At 47.8% G+C, this 12,733-nt stretch overlaps 1 protein-coding gene across 1 annotated transcript; it reads right to left on the reverse strand.

Annotated features, from left to right (window-relative positions):
* Positions 1-252: 252 nt before the first annotated feature.
* On the reverse strand, positions 253-12,380 carry LOC120843841 (regucalcin). Its single transcript, XM_040215288.2, has 5 exons — positions 12,215-12,380; positions 7,653-7,841; positions 6,236-6,448; positions 3,205-3,348; positions 253-500 (listed from the first exon to the last, which is right to left on the reverse strand). Exons 1-5 carry the CDS (start codon positions 12,378-12,380, stop codon positions 292-294), a joined length of 921 nt encoding a protein of 306 aa, XP_040071222.1. The 3' UTR covers positions 253-291.
* Between the last annotated feature and the right edge of the window lie 353 nt (positions 12,381-12,733).

The raw sequence follows: 12,733 nt of genomic DNA on the forward strand, positions 1-12,733 counted from the left end.
CTACTAGTCAGAGTTACAAAGGCGTGCTGAGATGCGTCTATGACGGCTGGTCTATCAACCATTCAAGTATTTTAAAAAATCACACAACTCAGCGCGTGCGTATTCGTCGCTTCAGAAAGCGGACGCTTTCCGTTTGCAAATCAGAAGTAAAATGATTGCGCTTGCAATAATGAACCCTATGTTGTCCCCGTCCGGTAGATCGAGAAGGGAAAGAAACCGCGATAAATCTACGAGCATGCTATAGGAGGCAGTTTTATTGACCGGTCCATGGCGCCCCCCGGCGCCGGACCCTCACATTGCGAAGCAGTTAGGCGGTAGTCCTTTCGTTCCCGGAATTCCCGAAACCTTGAAGATGGCGCCGGCGTCCGGCTGACTCTGTAGCTGGTCCCGAGTTAGGCCAATGAAGCTCGTTGTCACGAACATGTCTTCATAGCGGGGACCACCAAAGCACAAAGACGTCACCAGCTGCGTGGGGATCTTCACCTTCTGAACAAGACTTCCTGGAAGAAATATCTCCGTAAGAACGCTTCAGTGCCCCGCAGTACTCTTGTTGTGCATGGAACGCAACTACGGGTGGTGTGTTTACCGCATTAAAAATATTAGACGTTTACAATTCTCTATAATGGCGAATTAGAGCGCAGCTCTTGAGGAGGAAAAGGGAAGGGTACAAAGGTGAGCGTATGTCCTTCTTCCCCCTCCGTGACGTGTGACGTCACATGATACGTGACGTGAAAATTCGCGTGCGATGTGACGTTAAGTCGCACGTGACCTCACGTGTGACGTCATTATTGGAAACGTCCCAACAAATTTAGCGGAAAGATTTCCCACCAAATTTAACGCAAAAGTTTCCCGCCAAATTTAGCTGGAGATTTTTACCCTCATGACGTCACACGTGACGTCAGGTGTCACGCGATGTGAAAATTCACACGTGAAATCACGTGTGACGTTATATGACACGTCATGTGAAAATTCACCTGTGACCTCACATGACGTCACGTGTGACGTCATTATGTGGAACGTCCTGCTGAATTTAGCGGAAAATTTTCAAACCAAATTTAGTGAAAGATGTTCCCGCCAAATTTATCGGGAAAACTGTTTCCTACTAACGTCACGTGTGACGTCATTATAGGAAACGTCCGATAATACAACGCGCGGTTACGCCGACGCCGACGCCACTCAACCTTGAAACGGGCGCCTAAGAGCTGCGCTCTAGAAGTGGTGCCTCGATATCCACCTGATGACGTCATAGAATCGTCATGTTTTCACCAGTCGCAATCCTGGCAGTATTATATGAACCGTGGTGGATGCTGCAGGCACTTGTGCTGCAGGTCGATCTCCCATTTGACAATCCACGGAAACTTCGGGAGCCGGAGGTTGGGATGTCGCCACGACGGCGACAGTTGCGTTCTCTTGTGTGCTTGTTTTTTTTAATGCGTTAGAATTTGTTGCTCAGGTGCATGCAGACGTCTTTCGTTTGGACGGTAGTGGTTAGGTTTGAACTAGTTTGGACTGGACTGTACTGGAGGGGACTGGTTCCGTAAGGTAGCGGGGCGGCGCGCGGTACCCGCCGTCCCCTTGGCTCTGTTTGTTCGCTCGTTACGTTCACCTGCCCTCTTACAAAAGGAAAGGGTCTTCTGGCACGTTTCCAATGAAACGCTGCGGGGGCGGGAGAAGAAGGGATTGAGCGGCCGTGGCGGTGGTACAAAGTATGCGACGACGCAAAACCGAGGCGCAGCGACGACGCCGCTTGTGCAAAACCGCCGACGCCCGGGAGGAAATGTTAGCACTTCGGAGATAACAGCGGGCAGACCGTAGGTGGTGATCGAGGGAAGCTGTGGTGGCTGCATCCGAAACCGCTGACGCCCATGAGTGCAGACTGAATTCCTAGAACACAACAGTATGTGAACCGTCGCGAGGTTGCAATTCCCATCCTCTCCTGGGCGAACTTCTAACGCATTTCATCGAGAATTAGCGAAACGACAGCAGCGATATCTGCATTTTATTTAACTTCTAACATCAACCGCCGCGATCGCGATATCTGACAGCCTAACATTCCGTCTTTTTTGTAACGTCCTTTTGTTGCAACTTCGGGATCACCTTCAATGCTTGGGTGGAATAGGACGCTAGACATATCAGTCGAAGACCCGTTCCAGGTACCGTCGTCCCTGTCGTTTTTGTCGTGTTTGAATTAAACAGGTGACAATAATGTGTCTTTGCGCATTTGCTGACCTTGCGTTGCCAGCCCTCAGATGAACTTAACACACAATCTCGGGCAAGGCGTTTAACGTCAGTATTATACTGAGAAATAGCGTCCATTCTTTTTTTTAATTATCAACTCTCTAATAAAAAAAATCTTTACGCACATATTTTTTTTTTGTGACAAATTAAAACGCAACAAACGTTAAGATTTGTTGGAAGAAAGATATAAGGTTTCTTTCAAAGCATCCTAAGCAAAAGCTACAAGCTCCGTGGAAATTGCTAGTTTATGGCTTTTCTGTGTTCTATGCGTGTCTTAAAGCCAACTAAGCAAACCATGCGCCAAGAATGCGGCATGACGTCCTGTTTTTAGAGCGCAGCTCTTAGGCGCCCGGTTCCGGCTTGAGCGGCGTCGCCATCGGCGTAGCCGTAAGGTCACGTGACCCCATGTCACGTGATCCCCCAGAGGTCACTGACCCCCAGGCCACGTGACCCCCGAGATCAGGTGAACCCCCTTAGGTTATGTGACCCCGAGGTCACGTGACCCCCTGACGGTCACACGACCCCCTAAGGTCACGTGACCTCAAGGAGTCAACTATTCCTCAGTACACTTATATCCTCCTCAAGAGCTGCGCTCTAGTCCGGCGTTACATGGAATTGTAAACAGCTTTCATTTCATTCCCTATGCTTGCGTTTTCGTCAAACTGACCAAGGCACGCTGTTACCTTTTGAAATCTATCTTCTTGACACAGACGAATTCACCCATCCTTCTCAGTGAGGTAACCTTCATAACCCGAACCTTGGTTGCCACTCCTCATCTACGTATGTAACCAATTATTGACCACCATATGCCCCCTGAAAATGTATTACAGTGTTAAAATAAAGAAAAATGCTTTGGTACCAGCTGAAAGTTAATCAATTCAAAAACGGCCCAGTCAGAGTATTGGGGAAGGCGGATTCCCCTCGCACGACGCGATTATGGCCTCGACTACTTTCAAGCTACAAAACCTGTGACAGGGTCGATCTTCACGACGTGGGCCCCGTTGTAGCATGCCACCCAAAGTTTGTCCGTTTGGTCGATGGTGACGCCGTCCGGGTGTCCCAAATCGCAGTACTGTTGGTGGTTGAAGTCCGCAACCACTTTCTGGTTACCTGCGCACCAATTGCGTTCGTCATCAGTTTCCTTATCTCGACGGCATAATTTGGCACGGTATCGCTCCGTAATTTCAACCAGTCGTCAAGCTAAGAACGAAGTACAGGCCCAGCACTCTCCTACATCCAACCAGGCGAGATAGTACATTGCAGGAGATAATCTGTTTTGACCACCTAAGTCAACTTGCTATCTTCTTTTTGTTCTTTTTTTCCTCGTGTGGTTGTCGTTTACAAATGTATATGTGAGCGTGCTGCCACTAAAACGTTTGTGAGTTCACCTTACTGGGGAAAACGGATAAAATTGATCGCGATGAAAAATAGAATTGCAGCGAATAGTCTATGAGACGATTATATCCGAAAAATGGGATGTCCGCAGGCGCAATGAGCAAGTGAAACGTCATTCTCAATTCCACGCAAGTGAAACGTCATAACAGCTGCTCAAAACCTTGAGCCGCAGGAACTAATCGTAAACTAAAACCATTGCGATGCCCTGTTGATGTTCTCTGACCTTTTCTCAATCGCCTGCTAGGGGCACAACCGGATCAAAAGCTGTTTGTTATTAGCAATATTTCATCATAGCTGAACAATGTCTTACAAAACGTAATGAGTCGTCTTGTAACATAAACTGGTGCAGACTAATCAGAAGGAATGAAATATTGCCGGATGGTTTTTAATATACCTATGATTGAAATTATGTACCCATTTCCTCCGAATATGCTTTGTACACGCGTCGCTATAGTGACCATATTGAAGCCAAAAATCTCTATGTTTTTTACCAAATGGTTTCACGACCAGAGATGAACAGCTGCCCATTTTCTTAGATGCTTTAGAACCAGCTTTCTCGAAATAAAATCAGTTGTTCATATCCAGGACACTCCGAAAAATTTGGAAGTCCTCAGGGCGGGGCTTGGGCGCTCGGTCGCCTCAGCCATTACTCATAACAATGACGCCTTGAATACTTTATTTGTCTTCAGACTGTCTCTGATAAGGCCAACTAATTTCATTGCTAGCAAGCCTAATCAGTGGCCGTTCTTGTTAAAAGTAATGGCTGGGTTGTCAAAATTGCTTTTTTACGTCTTTCTATTGTCCACTAATCCTTGAAACAATTATGCAAAGTGCACAGTGGGGTTCATCCCAACCAGGGTTTTCCCCAGGAAAAGAAATAAAAGAAAAGTGCAATTTTTTTTTTTTTGGGGGGGGGGGGGGGGGGGGGAGTAGCAGTAAAAATAGAGAAGCCGTTGCAAAATAAAAAAAAAAAGCAATGGCTTCTCCCCCGTCCTTCCCCCCCCCCCTTCCCCCCCCTCCCCCCCCCCCCCCCAAAGGGGGTGTGTAAGGAAATCCCTGATTCCGACTTCGCTCCCAACACCCGGCATATTCTCACCTTCACTCACGGCATTTTTGCTGATCCGGCCCGAACGCCATTTAGCCAGTTCACATTGCTGTCCCCGTGGCTTTAATACGGCATCTTTACATCATCTCCGAATAAAGACATAATCAATTACCCGCAAGTGTAAGGGTAATCGTTCAAGCGACATGCTAAGAAAAACAGATCCACATTTCCAGATCACATGTATAAAAGCAATGAATTGCCGGCTAAATACGTACTGTAAAAAAGTTTATCGGGAAGCGTTTATTGCTATTGTTATTGTTGATTTGAAAACACAACATAATCCGCTTGTAAATTATATGATAATATTTCGAAGAAATTCACAAAGTTATTAAACGCCGCGTGTTTTAATTTTTTTATATTCATAAAGCAGTTATGCACTACTTAGCTTGTCAAGCAAACCTACTATTTTGATTAAAATAAATGATACAACACAACACGCTCAAATCAAAAGAAACAATGTAGTACTCTAATGGACCTAGCTGCCTATAAACCCTTTTCTTTGGGAACGCCACCAAGCAGTGCTCCAGTCTATGACGTATATAAAAAGAATGAAAAAAGCCCACCTTAAGACCGCTGCTTGAAAAATCGATGAAACATTTACCACCAATTGTTTAGGCGAAAGCCAAAAAAACCAAGAAGCGCGAGATTTGTTGATTTTTTTTTTTTTTAATATTCTTGTAAAACAACTTGTTGTATCCGAGACGTTAGATCGTACAGCCGAAGGCCCTAGCTAAATCTCCAACTTTATTGTCCGTGTAGCATGTATGCTCACTAGCACTGGTGACATAAGCAAGCTTAACAGGCTTCCAAAAACGGTGCTACCGGAAGTCGCTTGGGACGCAAGCAGCGGTTCAAATTTGTAAACAGTAGAAGGGTCTATACGCCTTCGCTATGGTGCATTGGCGTGCTCCTTCTAGCATTCCGATGCGTCATAGACGTATTTTGGAACACTTGCTCGACGTATACCGGTAGACTGGCGGTCGTTCCTTACCCCCAGCTCAACATGCTCTTCGAGAGAAATCAACCTTTGATTCCTTTTCGCAATTGATTGTTGCTCCAGTGTGCGATCTCCCCTTTCCCCTTTCCCTTCGGTCATCGGCTTAATACAAGGAAGACGAGGACGCAGCGCTAGTCGATGTCATGACCAGATCTTGATTGCTAACCCTTAATTTGTAAGTAGAGCATCGCTGTATTGCTGGATTGCCCAATCTTGGAAGTCAATTTTGAACGAGAACATTCATAATCATTTCTGGCGAGAAAATACCGAGATAATGATGACGCGTCGAAACTGTCATGTCTTGATAAGTTTCATCTGTATTACGATTTTTAAGGTGGAGGCGCATCGTCACTTGCTTTAAGGGAAGTTCGGTCCTCTGACAATCTGCCAGAATAAGAGATGGTCTTTTGGGTCATCCCCATTTAATAAAAAAAAAATATCTGTCCAGGTTCTCGCAATAAAAGAGCGCGGAATCAGCACCCCCTTGGAAAGAAACCTACTGATGTCCCCTTTGCCGATGTCGAAGTCGTAGACGTACAGCTTCCTCGGTAAAGAGTCAACGAAAAACATCTTCTTGTTGTCGGCCGTCCAGGCGATGCCGTTGGGCTGCGTGATCCGCTCGATGTGCTTGCGGATGTGCTTCTTCTCGATGCTGTACATAGAACCCTGTTCCGGCTCCACGCTGAAAGGCTTCTTGTCGATGGCCATGGTGCCTGCACTCATGCCCAACAAGGAGTCAAGACGAATAGACGCGATACTATGTGCCCGGAACGTGCCTTCGACTGCTGTTTTAGATGCCCTATCTTGCCTCTAAGGCGGTCATCAAGTGGCGACAAATGACATCACGAAACCGGCGTCCCATGTTGTCAAATGTGGCGATCCTGGCAGTTGGTACTAAAAGTTCTATCCAAATTTATGAACCAACGCGAGCCAGTGTCGCTCTCGTCCAAACTCTTGGTACCTTAGACTTCCGTAGACTGCCAATTTAGATAGCAAATTGCAGCAGAACCGGCTTACGCTTCGTCTACAACCGCTTCTGCGACACCGCCAGGATGGCGGTCGGCGGCAACATGACATTTTAGGACGCGGTAAATACGCCGACTCGGAGACGCGTATCCAGGCACCAAGTGATCCGCAATTGCAGATCTTTAATTTGAAATAGCCCTTTTTTACCGGCCGAATGCAGGCACGGGCTTTTGTTTCTTCCAACCTCATCCAATAACGACGTGCGCTTGGCGGGTTTGTTATCGCCCGTTCACTGCGCTTTTTTTTTTTTTTTTTTTTGTGACCCTTTGATTATTTGTTTTGCGTTTCGATGCGCCATTTCATTTGAAAGCGCTTGCTTGCCGTGAAACCTGTGACAGGCTTAGAATTCGCAAGACGCTATACTTTTAGCGCGCCGTCGTTCCCTTTCCTGGACTCTGACTGCGCGTAAGTCGAACTTTAATCGAAGGCAGAACGTTTCCGTTGGGGGCGAAGCATTTACTGCATCTTTAAACTCACCTCGACTATATGGTGCACTAGAAGGGTTGTATTCTAGGGAACGCCAGGGGTTTGCCCTACGACCTTGGCGGACGCACTCACAAAATTTGGGTGCAACGGAGAGTTCAATAATTAGCTGTTGAAAGCTGTGAGCGAACCAAGATTTCGGGAAAAACTGTAGCAAGTGCAGGATATCTGGATCTCAAGAAGCATTAACATATAAAGATCAGAACGGCTGCTTCCGGCACAAGCACAAACTGCCGGTGGGTTTACTGCTGCCTAGACTGCACGGTAAGATCCCTAACTTATGGTGTAAGATCAGGGGTAATGAATGATTCTACTATTTGGCTGGATTTGGATTTGGCACGGCTGCGTTGTCCAATCCGCGGGCAAGAAGAAGGTACTCGTTAAGAGATCAAGGTACTTTACTTTTACCTGTCCATAGGCGACCAGCGGCGTCACACTTAGCGTCGTTGAGCCTCGTGCCTGCGTTCTCCGTCTCGACCATGGCGATCAACTCCTCGTGGCGCTTCTTCATGTCCGTCAACTTGACGTAGTGATTATGGCCGATGATGATCTTGTGGTGGTGGTTGGCCAGTGGTATCGCGAATGGAATGGTCCCCTCTGTCACCAAACAAATAGTGCTTCTTTTAATTGACATTTTTGGGCATAAGGACGGCCTATTGTGCGAGGTGTACGAACCTTGTTTGGAAATGCTCTTTTGCTGCCCTTCAGTTAGCACGGCACAGCGATTTTAAGCACCAAGATGGTAAGAGTGTCACTACTCTGACGCGCATTTGATTGTAGTGACTCTTGTCGTAACCAGGATGCCTTCGATGCTTCGAGGGCGCCAGGTAAAAAAAAAAAAAAGAGTAACAACGGTGCTGTGTCGTAGCGGTACTTCGCTTGACTACTTAGGAATGCGATATAATTGCTCGTCTTCAATGAAGGCTAAATTCCGCTAACTAAATTGCGACGAACTCTTTAGTGGGCAACCAAGCATCGCCTGTACGTGCATTTACAAGAAACTATAGGTTCCATTCCTAGCCAAATATAGCCCTCTCTCTCTTCTTTTTTTTTTCTCTCTCTCTCTCTCTTGAAATTAGGCCCGAACCTGGCCAGCGAACGACCTTCGGCACACTGACTGAACCATAGGCCCGGACAAACGTTGAGAAAGCGCCCGTGTCCAATTCGGGCCTCCGCTCGATATCGGTGCGGCAAAAATTATATGCACCAACAGGTCGCTATGACGTCACGGCGCTGCAATGGCGCTGCTTTCGACGTGGTGCATACTCGGACGCTTCACTTCACGAGTTAGGCTTCTAACCACCAGCAGTGCCTTCACTTTGTTAGGTTAGGTTAGGTCCTCCCTAAAAGCCGGACCACAGAGGGCGTATTTTCGACCTATTCACGGGCGTTTAGGCGGACGTGATCCCGACGGATTAGCGGCGAGATGTTTTCGTGGAGCCCTCGTATGGGGCTCTCTCGTGACATGATTACCTTGCGAACAGCATGTTCGTTGGTGTTTGTAATGAGCAATTTGGACGCTTGAAATCTTAGCACTCTGAAACCAACGCTGCCAGCACCGTCAAATATGAAGTTCGTAGATTACTATTATTTCTGTCGCTGTGAAATCCTTTGCTGACGTCATAGTCAGCACTCGATCAATCGTGGAAGGCCAACCACAGCGATGCTTTCGATCGCGCATGTCGCCAATTAGCGGCGAGATGTTTAGGTGGCGCCCACCTATGGTTCCCCCTCGTGACGTCACTACCTTGCGAGCAACAAGTTCGATAGTGTTTGTTATTAGCATGGTGGAAGTGTTAGCGATTAGGTTGAACAAATTACGATGAGGTTGGATTAAACTGCTTATTTAATTAAAACTTTGAGGAATACACAAATGGGCGATTTTGTAAAGGTTACATTTCTAAAGCGGTGCTGCGTCTCGCTCGGCGTCGTCCGATGAAATGCCCTTCACCGTGGGCGAGGGCGGTCGCCTCTGTAGCTGTTGCTTGCGGGCCAAGGGGGTAATAAGTACTAGGACGGGGCACATTGCAATATTGGTGAAGCCCAGTCATAAAAAGTTTAAACAATTTTGTGCCCAGCGTGACCACAGATCTCTCTGGCGATTGGTGCGCGTGACGTGTCACGTGTGAGCAGGGGCGGACGCAGGAATTTCCTGAGGGGGGGGGGGGGTTCACGTGTTGGCCAGCGTACCATTTGTTTAGGAACCTCCTCCCCCTCTCCCTCGTTTCACACCCTCAATTTTACACATGCAGAAATCAAGAGGGGGGTCAGGACATCCGGACCCCACCTCTAAATCCGCCCCTGCGTGTGAGATGGATGGTTGATTGTAGAAGGACTGTTTGCAGGCTTGCGCGCGCTCCGTCCGGTAGGTTTTATCAGATCGAAGGCTACACTGTGGTGTATTCTAGTACCCCATAGCAAGACGAAGGCTAGCTACGGTCACGTGATGTGGTCACGTTGGCATGGTAAGTGAGGAGAGTAAGGAGGAAAATGCGAAAGAGGCGAGGCGTCAAGGGAGCATGGCTTGTGGAGGCGACGCGGCCGAAGTCATGCCCTCTCCTACCCTTCTATCCTCCTTGTTGCGGGCACGCACGCGCGGCTCGGGTTTCACGGCAGAGAGGCCCCGTCTTGGGGGCTCGGGTATTCTCCATGGACCGTATAGCAACTTCTTTCTGGGAGCAGCCGGGATCGGAGGCCACCTACGAGCTTTTGCATTCTTTTCTGATTTAAAGGAGCTGTGCAACGATATTCAATTGGAATGTATCTCTCTATACACGAGCTTACTGGCACACCTGGGACTCAAGGATACTCACACGCAACGCCATTGGCCAAGAAACTCCTTTGTTGCGGTGTAATTTCAAGGACAAAAGCGATCCTTTTCATTCAATCTCTCCTTTGCAAAATTTGATGACGTAACTCGGGGGTCCCAGTACACCCAAGTGACGATATTTGAATGCGGTTCATAGATTGAACCCGAGCATTGCGTGGGCACTCGACTTGGGCTCGTGACAATTGCTAGCTCGAGAAGCATTCGGGTTTTGACCCGTGTCCAATCGCTGCAACGACGACAACAGCCGAGCCATAACAATGCCTGGAACTCAGCGCGTGTCCTGCGCTTTGCCAACCCCAGCGCGTGGCTATGATCAACACTGGCGGCATATAATCGGCTCCAGATCACGTGGCCGCTTGTTCTGGCTGCGAGTTGAGGGGGTGAACGCTGCTCGTTTTTCTTAAATTTTTTTCTGGAACTTCTGTTGCGTGGGGTTAAAAACGAACGCGTGTTTCATAGGTCATTAACGTTAGGGATCCGTTTTAAGCGGTATTTGCGCAAAGTACAGATATTGTTGCATTGGTCCTTTAAATCTCTTGATCGCTAACAGAAGCTCGAAATCGTTGCGTCCTGAAAGCAACTCTGCCAACACCGCCAAAATTAAAGTTCTAACGTTTCTCTTATTTCCGCCGATGAGAAGTCTTTGCTGGCGTAATAGTTAGTCTTCGGCCAATCGTGGCACGCCGATCACAGCGACGATTTCGATGGCGCACGTCGGCAATAGCGAGCGTCGGGAGTCGGGACGATTGCTTCCTCAACGCCTCAAGATCAGCGTAAATTTGCGCGTATTCGGCGATCCGACCGAGACAGATTTTGGAGCTCCGGCGTTTCTCGGCGTGACGTATCCGGAAGCGTACGGCGCGGAGCCGGCCAATCAGCTCGCTGGTTGACAGCCCTAAGTTGCTCGGGGATTGGCTTGCCTATAGCTTTGCGGTCGGCTGGCTGGCTTGGCTCAGCCGCCGTTACGCCGAAATGGGCGCTCGCTTGTCGCGTTCACCGGCTTATCGGCAAACGGTACGAAACTGCTATATCTCTTTCGAACAAGCGATGCGTCACTGAGAGAGAAGGTAACATCATCTATGTGGCAAGCGATATTAAAAAACTGATAAAAATAAGGGTTTTGAGGAGATCACGGCCGTTCATCTGTCGGGACTTGTTAGCAACTCGGCGATTGCAAGGTACGTGTTTGAGTCCAGCGCTAGCAAATTAGGGTTTCGTTGCGGATTTACACTCAGTTTTTTTCTATCCCCTTTCGGAAGGCGATAATATAGCAGCCCATTTACATTTAGTGCGAGTCGAGGCACACTGCACCAAACGTCGAGGAGACACTGACGAAAAGCGCGGTGTGTGGTTTGACCCACCTTCCCCTTTTCCCTCCTGTGTAAAAAAAAAAAAAAAAAAAAAAGCGCCCACCTAATGTTGTGATTACGCCCGCTGAAACGCGCGCAAATTCGTCGAGAATACGCCCTATGGGGATCAGCCTTAACTTTGACGAGCGGCTTCATAGTCAAGTGGAGAAACCTATTAAAAAAAAGTACTGTAGGTGACTACAAAAAAAAACTTTTTTGACCTTATTTTTGAGCTTGTGTTGTTATTTTTCTGTAGTTTTTGATCCATTCTATTACTGTTCAAAGATATATCGCATCGTTTTCAAGCCCTTTGTAAAATGTTGGGCCGGCAGTTCGACGTCAGTGTACCGAACGTCCAACTAAAGTTTTTGGGTGTATTATATGGGATAAGGGGTGTGAAGACTACACCCCTTTCTTCTGAGAGTGTACTTCCCGCAGAACGGAGGAGGGTTTCCCTCTTTTTCATGTGTAAAAAGGAAATTGAGGAAGAACTTCTTCCCCTCTAGCTACTCGTCAGCATTTAAAGTGAAACGAAATAGAATGCAGGGATTTGATCAGTCAAGGGGTCGTTTGCGAGACACTGTGAAGACTGCGGCACGCCCAGTGAGCGCTGGTCTCGGGACCTGCCAGTACTCGTAATAAGGGGAGGAGGACGGCACGTGTCCATCTCACTCTCCCGTACATCCGCATGTGTTTTGATGTGCGGACCGGAAGATTTTAGGAGGGTGGTTGAATGTAAAGAAATGCTACAGTACTTGAAAGGGTTCACCACGACGTGGCGGAGAGCTCACCAAAGTGTATAGTGTCGATGTCTTCGTGCGTCTCGGGGTCGAGCCTGCTGACGCAGCCCGCGTAGCAATCGACGTACAGCAGGGCTTGGGCCTTCTCGTCCCAGTGCGGTCCTTCGCCCATCTGGCACCGGCGCTTGGATGATACGCGAACCCGAAGTCCCGGCATCGCTGCACTTTGCTACGTTGTAGAAAAAAAGAGAGAAAAACAGATTGACATTGGATCTTTGAAAATTTTAACGCATGCAATGCATTATTTAGATAGTGATAGCTTCAAGATGACATTAGACTGAAGTTTCGGGGAGTGATGAATATCTAAATTGATCTCACTGTTTCAAATAGTGGAGTTACCATGATAGCATGACGTCATGTAAGAGAATGACGTGATGTGATCTCATGTTATTTTACGTCACGCAACGAGTTCCCGTGACGTGTTACCGTGATTTCAAGTCGCCGTGTCACGTGATGCCTTTAACTCATGTGAAGTCCATTTATACGCTAAATTTAGCGGGGAAATGTATG

The sequence above is a fragment of the Ixodes scapularis genome, unplaced genomic scaffold (genome assembly GCF_016920785.2).
Source record: "Ixodes scapularis isolate PalLabHiFi unplaced genomic scaffold, ASM1692078v2 PGA_scaffold8__174_contigs__length_109621045, whole genome shotgun sequence".
NCBI classification, from domain to species: Eukaryota; Metazoa; Arthropoda; class Arachnida; order Ixodida; family Ixodidae; genus Ixodes; species Ixodes scapularis.

Bases quoted from the DNA above. Each gene is read 5' to 3' on its own strand.
- LOC120843841 (XM_040215288.2), bottom strand. From the start codon at position 12,380: ATGCCGGGACTTCGGGTTCGCGTATCATCCAAGCGCCGGTGCCAGATG. The intron at 7,842-12,214 runs GTGAGCTCTCCG...GTTTGGTGACAG, and splicing joins CATCGACACTATACACTTTG to AGGGGACCATTCCATTCGCG. The intron at 501-3,204 runs GTTTTGTAGCTT...TATTTCTTCCAG, and splicing joins GAAGATCGACCCTGTCACAG to GAAGTCTTGTTCAGAAGGTG.